Consider the following 23,543-nt stretch of genomic DNA (forward strand, 5'->3'; position numbering starts at 1 on the left):
GATGATACCCCCGGACAGGGCCAAACAGGAAGGATATAACCCCACCCACTTTGCCAAAGCACAGCCCCCGCACCACTAGAGGGATATCTTCAACCACCAACTTACAATCCTGAGACAAGGCCGAGTATAGCCCACAAAGATCTCCACCACAGCACAAACCAAGGGGGGGCGCCAACCCAGACAGGAAGATCACGTCAGTAACTCAACCCACTCAAGTGACGCACCCCTCCTAGGGACGGCATGAAAGAGCACCAGTAAGCCTGTGACTCAGCCCCTGTAATAGGGTTAGAGGCAGAGAATCCCAGTGGAGAGAGGGGAACCGGCTAGGCAGAGACAGCAAGGGCGGTTCGTTGCTCCAGAGCCTTTCCGTTCACCTTCACATTCCTGGGCCAGACTACACTCAATCATATGACCTACTGAAGAGATAAGTCTTCAGTAAAGACTTAAAGTTTGAGACCGAGTCTGCGTCTCTCACATGGGTAGGCAGACCGTTCCATAAAAATGGAGATCTATAGGAGAAAGCCCTGCCTCCAGCTGTTTGCTTAGAAATTCTAGGGACAATTAGGAGGCCTGCGTCTTGTGACCGTAGCGTACGTGTAGGTATGTACGGCTGGACCAACTTGGAAAGATAGGTATGAGCAAGCCCATGTAACGCTTTGTAGGTTAACAGTAAAACCTTGAAATCAGCCCTTGCCTTAACAGGAAGCCAGTGTAGGGAAGCTAGCACTGGAGTAATATGATCAAATTTCTTGGTTCTAGTCAGGATTCTAGCAGCCATATTTAGCACTAACTGAAGTTTATTTAGTGCTTTATCCGGGTAGCCGGAAAGTAGAGCATTGCAGTAGTCTAACCTAGAAGTAACAAATGCATGGATTAATTTTTCTGCATCATTTTTGGACAGAAAGTTTCTGATTTTTGCAATGTTACGTAGATGGAAAAAAGCTGTCCTTGAAACAGTCTTGATATGTTCGTCAAAAGAGAGATCAGGGCCAAGAGTAACGCCGAGGTCCTTCACAGTTTTATTTGAGACGACTTTACAACCATCAAGATGAATTGTCAGATTTAACAGAATATCTCTTTGTTTCTTGGGACCTAGAACAAGCATCTCTGTTTTGTCCGAGTTTAAAAGTAGAACGTTTTCAGCCATCCACTTCCTTATGTCTGAAACACAGGCTTCTAGCGAGGGCAATTTTGGGGCTTCACCATGTTTCATTGAAATGTACAGCTGTGTGTCATCCGCATAGCAGTGAAAGTTGACATTATGTTTTCGAATAACATCCCCAAGAGGTAAAATATATAGTGAAAACAATAGTGGTCCTAAAACAGAACCTTGAGGAACACCGAAATGTACAGTTGATTTGTCAGAGGATAAACCATTCACAGAGACAAACTGATATCTTTCCGACAGATAAGATCTAAACCAGGCCAGAACTTGTCCGTGTAGGCCAATTTGGGTTTCCAGTCTCTCCAAAAGAATGTGGTGATCGATGGTGTCAAAGGCAGCACTAAGGTCTAGTAGCACGAGGACAGATGCAGAGCCTCGGTCTGACGCCATTAAAAGGTCATTTACCACCTTCACAAGTGCAGTCTCAGTGCTATGATGGGGTCTTAAACCAGACTGAAGCATTTCGTATACATTGTTTGTCTTCAGGAAGGCAGTGAGTTGCTGCGCAACAGCTTTTTCTAACATTTTTGAGAGGAATGAAAGATTCGATATAGTCCGATAGTTTTTTATATTTTCCGGGTCAAGGTTTGGCTTTTTCAAGAGAGGCTTTATTACTGCCACTTTTAGTGAGTTTGGTACCCATCCGGTGGATAGAGAGCCGTTTATTATGTTCAACATAGGAGGGCCAAGCACATGAAGCAGCTCTTTCAGTAGTTTAGTTGGAATAGGATCCAGTATGCAGCTTGAAGGTTTAGAGGCCATGATTATTTTCATCATTGTGTCAAGAGATATAGTACTAAACCACTTAAGTGTCTCTCCCGATCCCAGGCCCTGGCAGAGCTGTGCAGATCCAGGACAGCTAAGCCCTGGAGGAATACGCAGATTTAAAGAGGAGTCCGTAATTTGCTTTCTAATGATCATGATTTTTTCCTCAAAGAAGTCCATGAATTTATTACTGCTGAAGTGAAAGCCATCCTCTCTTGGGGAATGCTGCTTTTTAGTTAGCTTTGCAACAGTATCAAAAATAAATTTTGGATTGTACTTATTTTCCTCAATTAAGTTGGAAAAGTAGGATGATCGAGCAGCAGTGAGGGCTCTTCGATACTGCACGGTACTGTCTTTCCAAGCTAGCCGGAAGACTTCCAGTTTGGTGTGGCGCCATTTTCGCTCCAATTTTCTGGAAGCTTGCTTCAGAGCTCGGGTATTTTCTGTATACAAGGGAGCTAGTTTCTTATGACAAATGTTTTTCGTGTTTAGGGGTGCAACTGCATCTAGGGTATTGCGCAAGGTTAAATTGAGTTCCTCAGTTAGGTGGTTAAATGATTTTTGTCCTCTGACGTCCTTGGGTAGGCAGAAGGAGTCTGGAAGGGCATCATGGAATTTTTGTGTTGTCTGAGAATTTATAGCACGACTTTTGATGCTCCTTGGTTGGGGTCTGAGCAGATTATTTGTTGCGATTGCAAACGTAATAAAATGGTGGTCCGATAGTCCAGGATTATGAGGAAAAACATTAAGATCTACAACATTTATTCCATGGGACAAAACTAGGTCCAGAGTATGACTGTGGCAGTGAGTAGGTCCAGAGACATGTTCGACAAAACCCACTGAGTTGATGATGGTTCCGAAAGCCTTTTGGAGTGGGTCTGTGGACTTCTCCATATGAATATTAAAATCACCAAACATTAAAATATGATCTGCTATGACTACAAGGTCCGATAGAAATTCAGGGAACTCAGAGAGGAACGCTGTATATGGCCCAGGAGGCCTGTAAACAGTAGCTATAAAAAGTGATTGAGTAGGCTGCATAGATTTCATGACTAGAAGCTCAAAAGACGAAAACGTCTTTTTTTTTTTTTGTAAATTGAAATTTGCTATTGTAAATGTTAGCAACACCTCCGCCTTTGCGGGATGCTTGGGGGATATGGTCACTAGTGTAACCAGGAGGAGAGGCCTCATTTAACACAGTAAATTCATCAGGCTTAAGCCATGTTTCAGTCAGGCCAATCACATCAAGATTATGATCAGTGATTAGTTCATTGACTATAACTGCCTTTGAAGTGAGGGATGTAACATTAAGTAACTCTATTTTGAGATGTGAGGTATCATGATCTCTTTCAATAATGTCAGGATTGGAGGAGGTCTTTATCCTAATGAGATTGCTAAGGCGAACACCGCCATGTTTAGTTTTGCCCAACCTAGGTCGAGGCACAGACACAGTCTCAATGGGGATGGCTGAGCTGACTACACTGACTATGCTAGTGGCAGACTCCACTAAGCTGGCAGGTTGGCTAACAGCCTGCTGCCTGGCCTGCACCCTATTTCATTGTGGAGCTAGAGGAGTTAGAGCCCTGTCTATGTTGGTAGATAAGATGAGAGCACCCCTCCAGCTAGGATGGAGTCCGCCACTCCATCTAGCACGGAATAGGACAACTGAATGTGGAGCAGAGGAAAAGCAGCAGAGGTGTTCCTTCAAATGAGTTTGGCCGTCACTTGGGGCGCCGTGTGTTTTATTTAGTCGTTATTGCTTTTAAGTCTGACGCTATGCGGTGCTTTAAAACCTGTTTGGGATAGGGGGCAGCATTTTCACGTTTGGATGAAAAGCGTGCCCAGAGTAAACTGCCTGCTACTCATTCCCAGTTGCTTTGATTTGGATACAAAACACTCTGAAGATTCTAAAACTGTTTGAATGATGTCTGTGAGTATAACAGAACTCATATGGCAGGCGAAAACCTGAGAAAAATCCAACCAGGAAGTGGGAAATCTGAGGTTTGTAGTTTTCAACTCTTGGCCTATCGAATACAAAGTGTCTATGGGGTCATATCGCACTTCCTAAGGCTTCCACTAGATGTCAACAGTCATTAGAACCTTGTTTGATGCTTCTACTGTGAAGTGGGAGCGAATGAGAGGGGATTGAGTAAGGTCTCTCCCAGAGTGCTATGAGATGACCATGCACGTGAGAGTTAGCTTGAGTTCCATTGCATTTCTGAAGACAAAGGAATTCTCCGGTTGGAACAGTATTGAAGATTTATGTTAAAAACATCCTAAAGATTGATTCTATACTTCGTGTGACATGTTTCTACGGACTGTAAAGGAACTTTTTGACTTTTCGTCTGCACCTAGTGATAGCGCATCGTGAATTTTGATTACTGTGCTAAATGCGCAAACGAAAAGGAGTTATTTGGACATAAAGACGAACTTTAACGAACAGATTAAACATTTATTGTGGAACTGGGATTCCTGGGAGTGCATTCTGATGAAGATCATCAAAGGTAAGTGAATATTTATAATGCTATTTCTGACTTCTGTTGACTCCAACATGACAGATATCTTGGCTTGATTTGTTATCTGAGCGCCGTACTCAGATTATTGCATGGTTTCCTTTTTCCGTAAAGTTTTTTTGAAATCTAACACAGCGGTTGCATTAAGGAGAAGTGTATCTTTAATTCTGTGAATAACACTTGTATCTTTAATCATTGTTTATTATGAGTATTTCTGTAAATTGATGTGGCTCTGTGCAAATTCACGGGATGTTTTAGAGGCAAAGCCAAATGTAAACTGAAGTTTTTGGATATAAATATGAACTTGATCGAACAAAACATACATGTATTGTGTAACATGTTGTCCCGGGAGTGTCACCTGATGAAGAGTATCAAAGGTTAGTGATTCATTTTTTCTCTATTTCTGCTTTTTGTGACTCCTCTCTTTGGTTGGAAAATCGCCGTATGCTTTCTGTGACTAGTTGCTGACCTAACATAATGATATGTTCTGCTTTCGCCGAAAAGCCTTTTTGAAATCGGACACTGTAGTTGGATTAACAGGAATTTTATCTTTAAAATGGTGTCTAATGCTTGTATGTTTGAGAAATCTGAATTATGAGATTTCTGTTGATTGAATTTGGCGCCCTGCAATTTCATTGGCTGTTTCATTGGCTGTTGGCCGTTCCCAGACAGGTTAATGCAGGTGTGAATGAGACGAGGGGTTGGAATTAAGCATGTGGAGAGGGCAGGCATTATGTTTATATGTGGAAATAAAGCAGGAGTTGTGTGATTGCTTAAAAACCTCTATGGAATCGGTGCCCCCTAACAGGATGGTTGAGCTAATGTAGGCTAATGTGATTAGCATGAGGTTGTAAGTAACAAGAACATTTCCCAGGACATGGTACATATCTGACATGGGCAGAAAGCTTAAATTCTTGTTAATCTAACTGCACTGTCCAATTTACAGTAGCTATTACAGTGAAAGAAAACCATGCTATTGTTTGAGGAGAGTGCAAGGGTATGAACTTGAAAATCTATTAATAAACCAATTAGGCACATTTGGGTAGTCTTGATACAACATTTTGAACAGAAATGCAATGGATCATTGAATCAGTCTAAAACTTTGCACATACATTGCTCCCATCTAGTGGCCAAAATCGAATTTGCGCCTAACCTGGAATAGTACATAGTGACCTTTCCCTTGCATTTTACCAGATCTAATGTGTTATATTCTCTGACATTAAATCCAAATTTCCACAAACTCCAAAGTGTTTCCTTTCAAATGGTATCAAGAATATGCATGTTCTTTCTTCAGGTCCTGAGCTACAGGCAGTTAGATTTGGTTATGTAATTTTAGGCGAAAATTTAAAAAAAGAGTCCGATCCTTAAGAGGTTCAGTCCTGATGAAGGACGTATTTCACCATCTGGGTTGCTTTACAGTGTTGTCACTGTTGGAAAGAGTAGAGCTCTGCATTGTGTCCTGTTCCTGAATGATGCTCAACATAGAGGTAGTAGTCAGGGAAGTTGAAGTTAACATTTTGTTTGACTGTTTGTTTGTCTGTGTGAGAGAGAGAGGTCATGAGCTCATGGACTCCTGAATTACTCTGCAATTTTTTTTAAATTAGAGTTGGATAAAACTTGGATTTGTCTTATACAGGATACTACCCTCTACATCAGTGGTGTACTGCTGTGGGAAATGTTTTCCTGGCACACGTTAGGTCCCTTGATACCAATTGAGCAACAATTGAATGCCACAGCATATCTGAACATTTTTGCTGACCAAACCCAATAAAGCATCTTTGGGATGAGATGGAACAGGATGATTGCAGCATGAATGTACCGCTGTCCAATCTGTAGCAACTGCGTGATTTCCATCGTGTCAGCATAGACCAAATCCCTGTGGAACGTTTCGGACACCTTGTAGAATCCATTTTGCCCACTTGCTTCCAGAGATTCTTGCTCATTCACCCGTCTTCTAGGGGTCCAGCTCAGGGGGTTCCTACCACAGGCTAGTACCCCCCGGGCTCCCTCTCACATCAGGCCTCAAGGTGTCCGAGGCTGTTGTCTATACTTCCAGGGGTGTTGTCATTTGTAATCTTGTACCCATTCATTTGAACTCTTAAATCTGCTATTGTTAGCTCGAAAGAGAAGCCCGCTGTAGTCTGCACACTCAGTGCTTTGAGTTAAAATGTGAATTCCATAAACTTGAATATCCCCTTGATTTCCCAATCACTTAGAGGGCTTGGGCTGTTGCACGATAGCAACCTAAGTTTATAACATTTCATTATTGGTTACTCTGAGAGTGGCCATTCTTATAAAAAAAAAATCTCTGTCTCTTTACTGAAATCAATTTCCCTAGGCAAAAAATGAGCTTCTATTTTTAAGCCTTTGTCTGGGGAAAAAATGTATCCATAACTTTTATAGGGGTCTACCATACTCTCTCAGCTAACCTTTGTGCACTCAAGGAGTTAACTAGTTTGTTGTCTTCTTGTATGAAATCAGAAGTTATTATCCTGGGTGACCTTAAGTATGATTGGGAAATGCAGGCTTCAGACAATCTAAAAGACATATGAAATGATCTAAACCTAACCCAGCTGGTGACTAAGACTACACTGCCCAACCCTAAAGATACTTCAAAGTAAACTCTGATTGATCTTATTTTAACGAAAACACCAGATAAATATGTTTCTACTGGTGTCTTCGCACAAGACTTTAGTGACCATTGCCCAGGTGTTTGTGTTAGAGATATGAAAATACAAAAATCTAAGCCTTGAGTCATCACAAAGAGGAACTTTAAAAACTTCAGTGAACAGGCTTCTTTTTTTTTTTACATTATCTGAATTTTAGTGACCTTGATTGTATTTCAGTTATCCCTAATCCTGGCTTAGCTTTGTGCCTTTTTGCAGATGTCTTCAATACTATTGCGGATAATCATGCTCCCTTCAAAAAATGAAGGGTTAAAGGTAGATCAAATGTCTGGTACACTCTGGAATGATCAGAAGTCATTCATAAAAGAGATGATGCTGGAGTCATGGCCAGGAACACAGGCTTAGGCTCGGACTGGCAAGCTTTTAGAATTGGATTATTATGTAACCACTTTTTCGGGTTGTAATGGGAACCCGGCTAAATTCTGGAAAACTGTCAAATCCCTGAAGGGTCCTACTTTTTCCTCTCCGCCACAACAAATTAATTTGAGACACAGGCCTCATTATGGGAAAAAAATACGTTAATGATGCATTTAATCACCATTTGATTTCAGCTGGCTATATCTTTGGAAGGATTTCTAAGCCTATATATAATATTGGGCTGGATGCTGTTGAGGGAAACCTGTTGAATGATCAGAGAAATAACAGTCAAAGCTTTTCTTGTCCTCGATGCTTTGCTAGCAATAGACAACAAGAAATCAACAGGGGCTGACCAATTCCAAATCAAATCAAATCAAATTGTATTTGTCACATGCACCGAATACAACAGGTGTAGACGTTACGGTGAAATGCTTACTTACAAGCCCTTAAGCAACAATACAATTTTAAGAAACAAATGCCTACAAAAAAAAAGAAAAAAAAGTAACAAAATAATTAAAGAGTAGCAGTAAAATAACAATAGCGAGGCTATATACAGGGGGTACCGGTACAGAGTCAATGTGCGGGGGCACTGGTTAGTCGAGGTAATTGAGATAATATGTACATGTAGGTAGAAATATTAAAGTGACTATGCATAGATCATAACAGAGAGTAGCATCAGCGTAAAGGGGGGGCAGTGCAAATAGTCTGGGTAGCCATTTGATTAGATGTTCAGGAGTCTTATGGCTTGGGTGTAGAAGCTGTTTAGAAGCCTCTTGGACCTAGACTTGGTGTTCTGATACAGCTACTTGCAGTAGTAGAGAGAACAGTCTATGACTAGGGTGGCTGGAGTCTTTAACAATTTTTAGGGCCTTCTTATGACACTTCCTGGTACAGAGGTCCTGGATGGCAGGAAGCTTGGCCCCAGTGATGTACTGGACCGTACGCACTACACCTTTGTAGTGCCTTGCGGACGGAGGCTGAGCAGTTTCCATACCAGGCCGTGATGCAACCTGTCAGGATGCTCTCGATGGTGCAGATGTAGAACCTTTTGAGGATCTGAGGACCAATGCCAAATCTTTTCAGTCTCTTGAGGGGGAATAGGTTTTGTCGTGCCCTCTTCACGACTGTCTTGGTGCGTTTGGACCATTCTAGTTTGTTGGTGATGTGGACACCAAGGAACTTGAAGCTCTCAATCTGCTCTACTTAAGCCCCATCAATGAGAATGGGGGCGTACTTGGTCCTCCTTTTCCTGTAGTCCACAATCATCTCCTTTGTCTAGATCAACTTGAGGGAGATGTTGTTGTCCTTGCACCACACGGTCAGGTCTCTGACCTCCTCCCTATAGGCTGCCTTGTCGTTGTCGGTGATCAGGCCTAACACTGTTGTGTCATCCTCAAACTTAGTGATGGTGTTGGAGTCGTGCCTGGTCGTGCAGTCATGAGTGAACAGGGAGTACAGGAGGGGACTGAGCATGCACCCGTGAGGGGCCCCCGTGAGCTGTAGTCAATGAAAAGCATTCTCACATAGGTGTTCCTTTTGTCCAGGTGTAAAAGGGCAGTGTGGAGTGCAATAGAGATTGCATCATCTGTGGATCGGTTTGGGTGGTATGCAAATTGGAGTGGGTCTAGGGTTTCTGGGATAATGGTATTGATGTGAGCCATGACCAGCCTTTCAAAGCACTTCATGGCTGCAGACGTGAGTGCTACGGGTCGGTAGTCATATAGGCAGGTTACCTTAGTGTGCTTGGGCACAGGGACTGTGGTGGTCTGCTTGAAACATGTTGGTATGACAGACTCAGACAGGGAGAGACACTTGCCAGTTGGTCAGCGCATGCTCGGAGTATATGTCCTGCTAATCCGTCTGGCCCTGCGGCATTGTGAATGTTGAGTGTTTTAAGGTCTTACTCACATCGGCTGCAGAGAGCGTGATCACAAAGTCATCCAGAACAGCTGACGCTCTCATGCATGTTTCAGTGTTACTTGCTTCGAAGTGATCATAGAAGTAATTTAGCTTGTCAGGTAGGCTGGTGTCACTGGGAAGCTCTTGGCTGTGCTTCCCTTTGTAGTCTGTAATAGTTTGCAAGCCCTGCCACATCCGACGAGCATCGGAGCCGTTGTAGTACGATTCGATCTTAGTCGTGTTTTGACGCTTTGCATTTTTGATGGTTCGTCGGAGGGCATAGCTGGATTTCTTATAAGCTTCCGGGTTAGAGTCCCGCTCCTTCAAAGCAGCAGCTCTACCCTTTAGCTCAGTGCGGATGCTGCCTGTAATCCTTGGCTTCTGGTTGGGGTATGTACGTACAGTCACTGTGGGGACGACATCAACGATGCACTTATTGATGAAGCCAGTGACTAATGTGGTGTATTCCTCAATGCCATCGGAAGAGTCCCGGAACATATTCCAGTCTGTGCTAGCAAAACAGCCCTGTAGCTTAGCATCTGCTTCATCTCTGCAGGAGAGCATCTGCTTCATAAATCTAGAATCGGCTTTCTATTTCACAACAAAGCCTCCTTCACTCACGCCTCCAAACTTACCCTAGTAAAACTGACTATCCTACCGATCCTCGACTTCGGCGATGTCATCTACAAAATAGCTTCCAATACTCTACTCAGCAAACTGGATGCAGTCTATCACAGTGCCATCCGTTTTGTTACCAAAGCCCCTTATACCACCCACCACTGCGACCTCTAGACGGCTGGCCCTCACTACATATTCGTCGCCAGACCCACTGGCTCCAGGTAATCTATAAGTCTATGCTAGGTAAAGCTCCGCCTTATCTCAGCTCACTGGTCACGATTACAACACCCACCTGTAGCACGTGCTCCAGCAGGTATATCTCACTGGTCATCTCCAAAGCCAACACCTCCTTTGGCCGCCTTTCCTTCCAGTTCTCTGCTGCCAGTGACTGGAACGAATTGCAAAAATCGCTGAAGCTAGAGACGTATATTTCCCTACATGAATCATGCAGTAACCAAAAGTGTTAAACAAATCAAAATATATTTTATATTTGAGATTCTTCAAAGTAGCGACCCTTTGTCTTGATGACAGCTTTGCACGCTCTTGGCATACCGCCTGGTATGGCAACTGCTCGGCCTCTGACCGCATGGAGCTACAGAGGGTAGTGAGTACGGCCCAGTTCATCACTGAGGCCAAGCTTCCTGACATTCAGGACCTCTATACCAGGTGGTGTCAGAAGAAGGCCCTAAAAACTGCTACCGCACGGCAAGCGATACCGGAGCAACAAGTCTAGGTCCAAAAGGCTTCTTAACAGCTTCTACCCCCATTCCATAAAACTGCTGAGCAGCTAATCAAATGGCTACCCGGACTATTTGCATTGGTACCGGAGCAACAAGTCTAAGTCCAAAAGGCTTCTTAACAGCTTCTACCCCCATTTCATAAAACTGCTGAGCAGCTAATCAAATGGCTACCCGGACTATTTGCATTGACCCCCCCTTTTTTTACACTGCTGCTACTCGCTGTTTATTATCTACGCATAGTCACTTTACCCCTACCTACATGTACATATTACCTCAATTTCCTTGACTAACCTGTATCCTTGCACAATGACTCGATACTGATACCCCCTGTAAATAGCCTCGTTATTGTTATTTTATTGTTATTTTTTAAAATATATAATATATACTACCATTCAATAGTTTGGGGACACTTAGAAATTTCCGTGCTTTTGAAAGAAAAGCATATTTTTTGTCCAAGAAGGCCAGCATCCTGGAGTCGACTCTTCACTGTTGATGTTGAGACTGGTGTTTTGCGGGTACAATTTAATGAAGCTGTAACGTCTCTCTTCGGAAAGCATGGACCAAAGCGCAGCGTGGTAAGTGTTCATGATATTTTATTTCTCAAAAACACTTGAACAAAATAACAAAGTGAAAAACCGAAACAGTTTTGCCAGGTGCAGACACTAAACAAAAACGAACTACCAACAAAACCCAACGGAAAAGGACAACTTATATATGATCCCCAATCAGAGACAACGATAGACAGCTGCCTCTGATTGGGAACCACACAAACATAGAAATAAAGAAACTAGAATGCCCACCCTAGTCACACCCTGGCCCAACCAAAATAGAGAATAAAAGCCTCTCTATGGCCAGGGCGTGACAGAAGCTGCCAGTTGAGGACTTGTGAGGCGTCTGCTTCTTAAACTCAACACTCTAATGTACTTGTCCCCTAGGCTTAGTTGTGCACCGGGGCCTCCCACTTATCTTTCTATTCTGGTTAGAGACAGTTTGCGCTGTTCTGTGAAGGGAGTAGTACACAGCGTTGTACGAGATCTTCAGTTTCTTGGCAATTTCTCGCATGGAATGGCTTTCATTTCTCAGAACAAGAATAGACTGACGAGTTTCAGAAGAATGTTATTTGTTTCTGGCCATTTTGAGCCTGTAATCGAACCCGCAAATGCTGATGCAGATACTCAACTTGTCTAAAGAAGGCCAGTTTTATTGCTTCTTTAATCAGAACAACATTTTTAAGCTGTGCTTACATAATTGCAAAAGCGTTTTCTAATGATCAATTAGCCTTTTAAAATGATCAACTTGGATTAGCTAACACAACGTGCCATTGGAACACAGGACTGATGGTTGCTGATATTGGGCCCCTTTCTCCTATGCAGATATTCCATAAATCAGCCTTTTCCAGCTACAATAGTCATTGCATTGTAAACTCTATTTCTGAGCAATTTGATGTTATTTCAATGGACAAAATGTTTTGCCTTCCCTTTAAAACGTCTTATGGCTGCAATCCCGTTAACGGGATGATATGACAACAGCCAGTGAAAGTGCAGGGCGCCAAATTCAAACAACAGAAATTTCATAATTAAAATTCCTCAAACATACATGTATTTTATACAATTTTTAAGGTAATCTTGTTGTTAATCCCACCAAAGTGTCCGATTTCAAATAGGCTTTACAGCGAAAGCACCACAAATGATTATGTTAGGTCACCGCAAAATCACAGAAAAACACAGCTATTTTTCCAGCCAAACACAGGAGTCACAAAAAGCAGAAATAGAGATAAAATGAATCACTAACTTTTGATGATCTTCATCAGATGATACTCATAGGACTTCATGTTACACAATACATATATGTTTTGTTCAATTAAGTTCATATTTATATCCAAAAACCTCAGTTTACATTGGCGCCATGTTCAGAAATGCCTCCAAAATATCTGGAGAAATTGCAGAGAGCCACATCAAATAACAGAAATACTCATCATAAACTTTGATGAAAGATACATGTTTTACATAGAATTAAAGATACACTTGTTCTTAATGCAACCGCTGTGGCAGATTTCAAAAAAACTTTACGGAAAAAGCAAACCATGCAATAATCTGAGACGGCGCTCAGATAGAAACCAAATTTCTCCGCCATGTTGGAGTGAACAGAAATACGGAATTATATTATAAATATTCCCTTACCTTTGATGAACTTCATCAGAATGAACTCCCAGGAATCCTAGTTCCACAATAAATTGTTGTTTTGTTCGATAATGTCCATTATTTATGTCCAAGTAGCTACTTTTGTTAGCATGCTTAGTACACACATCCAAACGCTCATGCAGGTCCAGGCGAACGTCGAACAAAAACTTAAAAAAGTTATATTACAGGTCGAATAAACTTGTCAAACTAAGTATAGAATCAATCTTTAGGATATTGTTATCGTAAATATTCAATAACGTTCCAACCGGAGAATTCCTTTGTGTCTATAGAAGTAATGGAACGCAAGTCGATATAATGTGGAATGCGCGTGATCAGGACCTGGCTCTCTGCCAGACTACTGACTCAAACAGCTCCCATCCAGCTCCACATCACAGTAGAAGCTTCATTCAAGGTCTACAGACTGTTGACATCTAGTGGAAGCCGTAGGAAGTGCAAACAGATCCATATCCTACTGTGTTGTCAATAGGCGATGAGTTGAAAATCGACCAACCTCAGATTTCTCACTTCCTGGTTGGATTTCTTCTCAGGTTTTTGCCTGCCGTATGAGTTCTGTTATAGTCACAGACATAATTCAAACAGTTTTAGAAACTTCAGAGTGTTTTCTATCCAATACTAATAATACTATGCATATATTAGCAACTATGACTGAGGAGCAGGCCGTTTACTCTGGGCACCTCTGTGCATCTTTCATCCAAGCTACTCAATACTGCCCCTGCAGCCATAAAAATCAAAGAAATTTCTAAGTGACCGCAATCTTTTAAACGGTAGTGTATGTATTTTTTACTTTAGTTTATTTTGTAAATATTTTCTTAACTCTTATCTTTCTTAAAACTGCATCGTTGGTTAAAGGCTTGTAAGCATTTCACAGTAAGGTCTACTTAAACCTGCTGTATTCGTGGCATGTGACAAGTAACATTTGATTTGATAAAAAAACAAGACAAACACCAAATTGAGACTCTGCATATAGAATTCTGCAAAAACATCTTCGGTGTACATTGTAAAACACCAAATAATGCATGCAGAGCAGAATTAGGACGATACCCGCTAATTAACTAAATCCAAAAAAGAGCCTTTAAACTCAACCACCTATAAGGAAGCGATTCCCAGACCTTCCATGAAAAAGCCATCACCTTCAAAGATATGAGCCTAAAGAACAATCCCCTCAGCAAACTGGCCCTGGGAGTCTGTTCACAAACACAAACACACCCTACAGAGCCTCAGGGCAGCAACACAATAAGACCCAAAATCACGAGATAATAACTTGACACATTGGAAAGGATTTACCATAAAACAGAGCAAACTGGAATGCAATTTGGCCCTAAACATAGAGTACACAGTTGCAGAATACCTGACCACTGTGACTGACCCAAAATTAAGGACAGCTTTGACTATGTAAATGTAACAGTATAACTTTAAACCGTCCTCTCGCCCCGACATGGGCACGTACCAGGGACCCTCTGCACACATCGACAACAGTCACCCACGAAGCAGCGTTACCCATCGCTCCACAAAAGCCGCGGCCCTTGCAGAGCAAGGGGCAACACTACATCTAGGTTTCAGAGCAAGTGATGTAACTGATTGAAACACTACTAGCGCGTACCCGCTAACTAGCTAGCCATTTCACATCCGTTACACTCACCCCACTTTCAACCTCCTCCTTTTCCGCAGCAACCAGTGCTCCGGGTCAACAGCATCAATGCAACAGTATAACTTTAAACCGTCCCCTCGCCCCGACACGGGTGCGAACCAGGGACCCTCTGCATACATCAACAACAGTCACCCACGAAGCGCCGTTACCCATCGCTCCACAAAAGCCGCGGCCCTTGCAGAGCAAGGGGCAACACTACATCTAGGTTTCAGAGCAAGTGACGTAACTGATTGAAACGCTACTAGCGCGTACCCGCTAACTAGCTAGCCATTTCACATCCATTACATAAAGATTCAGTGAGCATACCCTTGCTATTGAGAGAGGCAGCCATAGGCAGACCTTACTCTCAAGAGAAGACAGGCTATGTGCACACTGCCCACAAAATGAGGTGGAAACTGAGCTGTACTTCCTAACCTACTGCCAAACGTATGACACAATTAGAGACACATATTTCCCTCAGATTACACAGACCCACAGGGAATTAGAAAACAAATCCAATTTTGATAAACTCCCATATCTATTAGGTGAATTACCACAGTGTGCATCATAGCAACAAGATATGTGACCTGTTGTCACATGAAAAGGGCAACCAGTGAAGCACAAACACCATTGTAAATACAACCCATATTTATGTTTGTTTATTTTCCTTTTTGTACTTCAACTATTTGCACATTCTTACAACACTGTACATAGCCATAATATAACATTTGAAATGTCTCTATGATTTTGAAACTTTTGTGAGTGTAATGTTTACTGTTCATTTCTGATTGTTTATTTAACTTTTGTTCACTTTTTAAAATTGTATTTATTTAACTAGGCAAGTCAGTTAAGAACAAATTCTTATTTACAATGATTGCCTACACTTGCCAAAACCAAACCAATTGTGCGCCACCCTATGGGAGTCCCAATCACTGCCGGATGTGATACAGCCTTGAATCAAACCAGGGTGTCTGTAGTGACACCTCTAGCACTGAGATGCCATGTCTTAGACTACTGCGCCACTCAGGAACACTTGCTTTGGCAATGTGAACATATGTTTCCCATGCCAATGAAGCCCTTTGAATTGAATTGAAAGCGAGAGAAGGAGAGCGAGAGAGAGAAATAGAGTGTATGAGAGAGAGAGTGCCTCCTCCCTCTCCTCCTCTCACTCTCTGTCGTGGCTGTCATCGTGGTGAGCCAGTGTGGCTTTGGCGTCTAATTGAGGAGCAGCTCCACACCCCTGTCGTCATTAATCACCGGGGCTGTCGGCTGTCTGCCCAGGACCCCACAGTGACACGTAGCCAGCCAGCCAGCAGCACAGCTCTCTCTCGGCCTGAGAGAGAGACAGAGAGGGTACACTCTTCCTTGCTATGTGCCAAATGGCACCCTATTCCATATATAGTGCACCACTTTTGACCAGGTCCCATGCAGCTATGGTCAAAAGTAGTAGGGGACACTACGCTGCCATTTGAGACGTAACCTCTGTCTGTCTGTCCCCACCATACCCAGGACAGAGGGACAGGACAGGGAGATCAATCTATCTCAGGTGTGGGCCCTCCTGTGAGAACAGCAGTTGGAACCTAAATTAACTGCCCTCCTCCCCACTAGCCTCCCCCTCCTCACCCAGCCAGCCAGCCTGCAGAACAGAGGTGACAGAAATTAAGTATCTGGGTGTTGACTCAGCTGTAGCAGTGAGAGAATCTAAAGATAGATGAGAGTGAGACTGATGAGAGTACTGAGATGGAAAGAATAGTGAAGCATTTGATGAATGAGTGTAAATGGGCGACAGCAGAATTAATTCCTCCCTCTTGACAAGATTGAACGTTTTGTCCTCAGTTTGACCTCTGGTTCTAGGCCCTCTCTAATACACTAGTGTGAGGCTGATCTCTTACAACATTCTTTTAAGGGCCAGTGGCAGCCTCTAGAGGACATTAACATCATTTTTGAACTCTGACATTTACTACTACATTTACACAGGGATTTGGATAAACAAAGCCAATAGCTATGTACAACATGACAAAGTGGAATAATGCAATACTGAGTCAAATATATAATCTGTACTTCAACAACAGACCCATAGGTGGCAACATATACTCGTATATGACCCAATTAGTGGCCCTCTTTTAGCACTTTAATGTATCTTCAATATAAACTGAATTCTTATTTACAGTACAAGCTCAAAACAACAACTTATCTGTCCTAGTTTTGATTACAACCTCTGATCCAACCCTGAAAACAGATAGAGAACACAGATAAGCCATATGTGTGGCAGACCATCCCTGTCCCAGTCTGCTGGCATTAGCTTGTTTCTGGGGGTGAAAAATGTGTCCGCTGGGCTTCCCTCCCTCCCTCCCGATGAGTTCACCTGCTCAGCTCTCATGGCAGAGTGACCTTCCTGGGCAGGAAGGGCTGGAGCTGGCAAGCCCACAGAGGTTTGGGAGCGTGATCTATTTTGTTAATGGCCCTGTCAAGGGACACCTATGGTCGCCTCTCCCTCTCTCCTGTCTGGAGTGCTAATGAACCGAGTGTGCTTCACTAGCTAGGGGAGTCTGGGAGTCGGGGTCAATAGCCACCCCTGAGACTGACTACTAGCCTCTTCACGTCCGGATAAACCTCCTATCCTCCACACTATTAGACCATTTAGGATAGATAAATAAACCATTATTTAATTGAACCAAGACACAAAACACTGGAATTACTGAACTGTGGTGTTGTTCTTACATAGGCTTTCATTCTCTATCCCTGAATATTAGCATCTAACAGATACTTAAAACAGAGAAATCTGTCCTCAGATAATACATAATACAGTATTGTATTTATTAACCTACTAAATTCTCTTACCCACTAGGGGAGAACCATGGTATCTGTCCCAACTGTCCTCCTAGTCTTTAGTGCACTACTTTTGACCAGGACCCAGGGGGCTCTGGTCAAAAGTATTGTACTACATAGTGAACAGGGTGCCATTTGGGACACAGCCTTGTTGTTTGTGTTTCCTGGTTTAAAGGCTGTGCTCCTCCTCTCTAGGGAGGACAAGGTGACAGGAGCTTTGATTAATATTTCTCTATTAACTACCTCCCATTGTTAGCCCTGGCCTTTGTGTAGCAGGGCCATCCGTCAAACAGGGAGGGGCGCCAGGGTCAGCAACCCTCCAGTCATTATCGAAATCCCACTGACCCAGCGGCCACTCAGCGACAGCCAGCAAGCCACAGTGCTGCTGAGACTGCTATTCTGGCCCCCTAACAAACAAGCATCAGCAATTAAACCCTGGCTTGCACTTCCAACAGCCAACATTGTGGTGGAGGTAGAGGGAGAAGGAGAGGAAGGAGGGATAGTGGTCTTTAGAAAGAAGCTAAATATGATCTGCCTTCTCTGGGACAGTGTGAAATCCTGTCAACTGTAATATATTCTGAATTATTACACATATCCATATAGCTGTAGTATATCACTAAATTACAACTATACTTGTCCATAGAACTGCAGTACACTAGCAGTGCAACAGCTAAATTACATGATTAATTGAATAATTAAATTGTTTACTAAAATAATTTAGTACAATTTAGCAAAAAGATAAATTACCCCCTTATAGCCATAATGAAAACTAGTTATACAGTGTCACAAGTTATGACACTATATAAGCATTTCAATAAAACAACTTTAAATGCAATCAAGTAAATTTTTTAAAACAAAATAAGGCCTTTCCCTGTCAGATGGGTAGCACTGCCATCGTTGTGTTTTTATTTTGTTTGAATTAATCTCATCCTCTTTCAATTACAGTCAGCAACCCCAACGGGCTGACTCGAAAACACTTAAAAATTGTTTGCATCTTTGCTTATGTACAAATACTAAATACATGGCAATTTATCAAGAAGACTTTAAAATCGTGACATTACATTTTCCATCAGTCTGAATAGTAGAAGAAAACAAACAGCAGAGATGGAAAGATACAGAAGCAAAGAACAAATTTAGGTTTATTCCTCTAGAAAAAAAACACAGTCCATCTTTGCCATGGTGAAAAACTTTATTTAAAGAGTGTATGATAGGCATAATAATAATATATTTAAAATATTTTTATGAACAATTAATTTGGATAGTAAACTTCCCCCAAGTTTGAATGCCAAGCGCTCAAGTGAAAAATAAATACATGTTTTCAGTCCTGGGAGGGAGCGAAAGAAAAAAAATCTAAAATCAAAAATCAATCCGAAATCCCACAATCTCATCCAATCAAATTCAAGCTCCTTTCTGTTCCCAGGCAGGTGTCTGGCCCACACACAAATGTCTCTGGGCCTGTACTGCTGGCCAGCCATCACCACTGGGTCTTGCCATTGAAATGCCATTCAGAATCCTGTGGCTAACAGGTGGTATTCCAGACAGGCAGGGTAAGGCCCCCTTGTTCTGGCGACTGGCGAGGACCCCTCCGGTCCAGACGGGGCCTGGTCCATCCATCCACTGTGCATATCTGAGGTGTCCAGCTTGTGCCTGTTCTGTTGTCTTTGTGTCCTCAGACGTCACTGGTAGCCCAGGTTGGAGGCTGAGCCTAGTCTCTGGCTGTAGATGGCATAGGGGGAGTAGTAGGGCGAGGACGCCTGCAGTGAGTGCATGGGCAGGCCTGGGGCTCCGGGCAGGTGGGCCTTGCTGTAGGGGTGGTAGCGAGCCAGGCTCAGGCCAGGTGACCCCCGCAGGGAGAAGGAGCTGGGCAGGGTGCCGGGGCTGCCGGGCTGGGGAAGGTGGAGGTGGCAGGAGGCGGCTGAGGAAGGGTAGGCAGATAGGGGCTTACTGTCCAGCCCACCAGGTAGAGCCGTGTGAGTACGCAGGTGGGCCAGCAGCTCCTCTGAGGTGGAGAAACGTTTGTCACACGGCCCTCCTACTGACACCCAGTTACAGGCGTGTGGCTGGGGCTCGTTCTGCAGCATGTAGCCGTAGGTGTAGAGCGGGTGGGACAGGGTGGGGGTGGTGGAGGATAGAGAGCTGGGGTGGAGGGAGTGAAGGTGGTGTGATGGGTACATGATTTGGTAACCTGATTTTAGAGAGGAGGGGTCATGGACACATGTATTGCAGTTGCTGCCCCCTAGATGGGGGTGGTTGGGGTAAGTCAGACAGTACGGGTCCCTGCATAGACCCTGCATGAGGGAAGGAGGTGAGGCCCCAGTGAGGGGGCTGGAGCTGGGGTGCTTTCCTGGGATCCCCATCCCTAGACTAGACTTGGTATGATCCATGAACTGAGATGGGTAGCCTGCATAGGCGCCCACTATGGAGCCATGGTAACCCATGGAGGAGGGGGGCATGGGGAAGACTGAATGGCCTGGTTTGAAGGGGGAGACAGGGGCAATGTGTCCGGAGCCTAACCCAGACTGAGAGGACTGTGGGTCAGCCTTGCTCTCCGGCCGCGGGCTGCTAGCGGAGCTGGCATTGCTGGAGTTGGCGATAGCCCGCATGTGACTGGAGTTAGCTAGCTGGGCCCCGTCCAGCTTCTCCTTACTGTGATCAGAATCTTTCTTCCCTGTGCTGCTGTCTGAGCTGGCCTGGTCCGAGCTCACAGGCTTGTTGTCTATGTGCAGGGCCTGAGAGTGTGATGTCTGCTGCTGTGTGGAGGGAGACTGGGTCTGTCTGTGGGACTGGACCTGGGAGTGCAGGGGAGGGGAGGTAGAGCTGGGAGAGGTGGAGTGTGGGGGGAAAGACGGGCAAGAGCCACTGCTCCCGGATCCACCACTGGGCACCCTGAAGCCAGCTTTGTCTGTAGCACCCTTGGTCACCAACCCATCCTTGCGGCATTCCTCTCCGGTCTTGTTGTAAGGCTTGAAGCTGGACTTATCCTCCAGAGACTGGTGCTGGTCTCCAGACTTGTGGCCAGAGCTGGAGGAGCGTCCGGATGACTCCTTGTCACTGAGGCTGATGGAGGAGAGGGAGCCCAGCTTGGATGAGGAGGGGGGGTCTGGTTTGCCGATCTGTGAGCAGGTCTGAGCCAGCAGGGCCAGAGGACTCTTTTTAGCATCCAGCTGAGGGGGCGACACAAACAGAGACAGGATGAGAGCACAGCCACGTTAAAGTACTCAAAAGTTACACTCTATACTGGTCTTACATTGGATGGGAATTCAGTAACTATTCTGTCATTTTTTTCTTCGATTTTGTTCTGAGTGTATAGTATGTCCACTATAAATATATTTTAGCCAGTATCATTTAATAGGCCAAATAAAATGTCCATCCAATAAACAAGGTGCAGTAAAATGCGTTGTAAATGTTAGTAATAATTTAGCCCATGAGTCATATACCTATCCGCAGAGGGAAGGAGACATCAATCTGCCCAAAAGTTTTATTTCCCTGTGTTTGCCCTATGAAAAGATCCTTAACAGAAAGAGAGAAAGCGAGAAAATGTATGACTGAAATGTTGGCACGGGGTGAATAGCATCTGTTCTATTTGGGAAAAACGAAGGAAACGATTGAACTGTTTCTGTTTACATATTTTACAGACAATTACACACAATATATGAGAGTATCAAATCAACACACTGGCCTATTTATGTAACCTCAATAACTTAAGAATAACTCAATAATAGGCTACGAATTTGAAATATTAATTCCATAATCTAGTTTGTTGGGTCATGTTAGTATTATCTACGCGCAAAATTGAAAGGTAAAATAAATATACTGTATTGTAATGTAGACGAATTAGTTACAATGTTATGCGTAATTTGATGCGTAGGCTAATACATGAGTAATCTTGGAAACTACGTGGGATATTTATAAATATTTGTAAATAATTCCAGACATTAACACGGTCGATGATGATCGAAGAATTCGACAGTTCTAGAAAATGTGCTTTGCTTACCTCAATGCTTACTGGCGTGGATGTCAGGGGTTGGAGATACTCTGGGTGTAGCAAGATGCTACTGTGAGTGCTCAACATCTTTAGAATCCGAATAGGCAGCCTTCTAGCCTGGCGTGTTGGATCTGATGGAGAAGGTACGGAAACCAGCTCTATTTTAGTTCCTCTCGGGAGTGAATTACAACGGTCGTTATCGGTACGCTCAGGGGACGGACTGCGTAAATGCGAGTCAGATCCACGGGGAGAATTGTTCATCTGGATCGGGGCGGCGCAGAGTTCGGGCGATGGCAGGGAACGTGTTGTTGTAAGTAGAAATACATTTATGAAAACAACAAATGATGCACAAATCAATAATCAAGCAGTACTCGGTCTGTTTTAATCCAAATATACCAACAGTAGCACGGGTCTCATGAATCAGTTCAAATTATTGTCTTTATAGAGGAAGAATTCTCTCAAATGTCAACATTCCTTGACCCAATCTTCTGTCCTTTCAAAATACTTTCCTTTGAATGGACAATTACATCCGTCCGTCTTGTAAAAGAGGAATGGAGCAGAAAGATCATCAGTAGTCAGTTATCACCAGAAAATAATAAACAAGGACTAGTGTAAATAGAATATCCCCGTAGACGATACGGTCAGACTTTTCTGTCGCTGTCCCACTGTCTCTCTGTTCACACAACAGCTAGTACCATGCTCATTTCGCATACTAAAGACCTAACTAAGGAGGCGAAGTTTTAAGCAAGAAACCGCGGTCCAATCGCGAGTTCACGCATTCGTAATAAGGGGGTCGGCTCTCCTTGTAGAGGCGCGGCCTGCCTGTGCCCACACCTCTACACTCTCCCTGGCAATGTTTTTAAATATGGCATAATATATAGATATGTATTTTTATGATAGGTGAAATTTAAGTCACTTTTTATGTCAATAAAAAACGATCTCTACCATAGATAGTTCATAGCCACACAACAAGCTGATGGGTTGCTTTAGATGTAATTTGTTATATGGCCTATACCCATTCCCCTTGTAAATTAGTTCATCCAATTCGAAATAACAGCCCTATGTTCATGTCTGGGTACAATTCTGGAATGTTAATTGCCTTTATTGCATTACTGCTGGCTGAATTGCCAATTAGGTAATTTAACTAATCTAATTATGCAATGAATTGGATGTATTATTTGAAAATTTGCCCTGACGGATGCAATTACAATCTGTCTGAAATAAAGAAACTATGATGCTCTGGCTACTCTGCTCCTCCATTGGTCATAAATCATGTCTGGCATGATAGTTCTCATTTCTGTCCCAAGTAACCACATGATGCCATGTCACCTCCCGTTAAAAGGCCATCTAATACATGTCATCGTCTCCATTTAGGTTAAAAATTTGAATGCCACACTTGTCTAGAGGTGCCTGTCATGACAACCCAATATCAACTGTCTGACAGTAACACAGCAAAAAAATGAACCCATATTCAACCAATATTATCCAATGAAATACTGATTAATCATGTTATGTGAACTTATGTGACAACCATCAACATCAATTTTTTTTGCCTTGTTCAAACATATAAAAAGGACAACTATTCCACCATAAGTCCAGTTTGTAATCTCAGGCCCAGTTGAGATGAGGAACAACTCATCTTGTACCAGCTGTGTGTGTTCTGTCTTCCTAAACAACAGCTGGGAGTAAATACCTGTTCTGTTTTAAACAAAACAACACTGTTCATTAAACCAATTACACTGAGAGAACTGTAGTCTAGCTAACATACTCAATGACTCAAGAGAACAATAAATAAGGGCCCTTTTCTGTGCTGCTTATGTGCCATAATGGCCCATTACAAGCTTGATAAGCTCTGTCACACTTTCCATGTCCCATTATTAATGGTGCTGTCAGCAGAATAGTCCTTGACTATAACGACGAATGCCATTTATCTTCAGTTAAGAGGAAAGGCAGTGGGATGCTAGCTGGCTGGCTGGGGGTGGATAGATGAAGTCACTTCTTCTGCCTCACTCAACAGGATCGCTGTTTGACCTGTCATCATTAGGCTTAGCCGTCACTTATCACCTACACACTGCAGTGAACGCTTGAATAACCTGCCCAGATCCAAGAGCATGTGAATGCAGATGTACAAGGGGTTAAGTGTGATGTGATCTTCGT

At 43.3% G+C, this 23,543-nt stretch overlaps 1 protein-coding gene across 1 annotated transcript; it reads right to left on the reverse strand.

Annotated features, from left to right (window-relative positions):
* Nucleotides 1-18,571: 18,571 nt before the first annotated feature.
* Nucleotides 18,572-22,163, reverse strand: LOC129826547 (zinc finger protein 703-like). The gene is made up of 2 exons (XM_055887415.1): nt 21,396-22,163; nt 18,572-20,565 (listed from the first exon to the last, which is right to left on the reverse strand). The coding sequence occupies exons 1-2, from the start codon at nt 21,645-21,647 to the stop codon at nt 19,078-19,080; spliced, it is 1,740 nt and encodes a 579-aa protein (XP_055743390.1). The 5' UTR covers nt 21,648-22,163; the 3' UTR covers nt 18,572-19,077.
* Between the last annotated feature and the right edge of the window lie 1,380 nt (nt 22,164-23,543).

This window comes from Salvelinus fontinalis, chromosome 28, assembly GCF_029448725.1.
Source record: "Salvelinus fontinalis isolate EN_2023a chromosome 28, ASM2944872v1, whole genome shotgun sequence".
Classification (NCBI taxonomy): Eukaryota; Metazoa; Chordata; class Actinopteri; order Salmoniformes; family Salmonidae; genus Salvelinus; species Salvelinus fontinalis.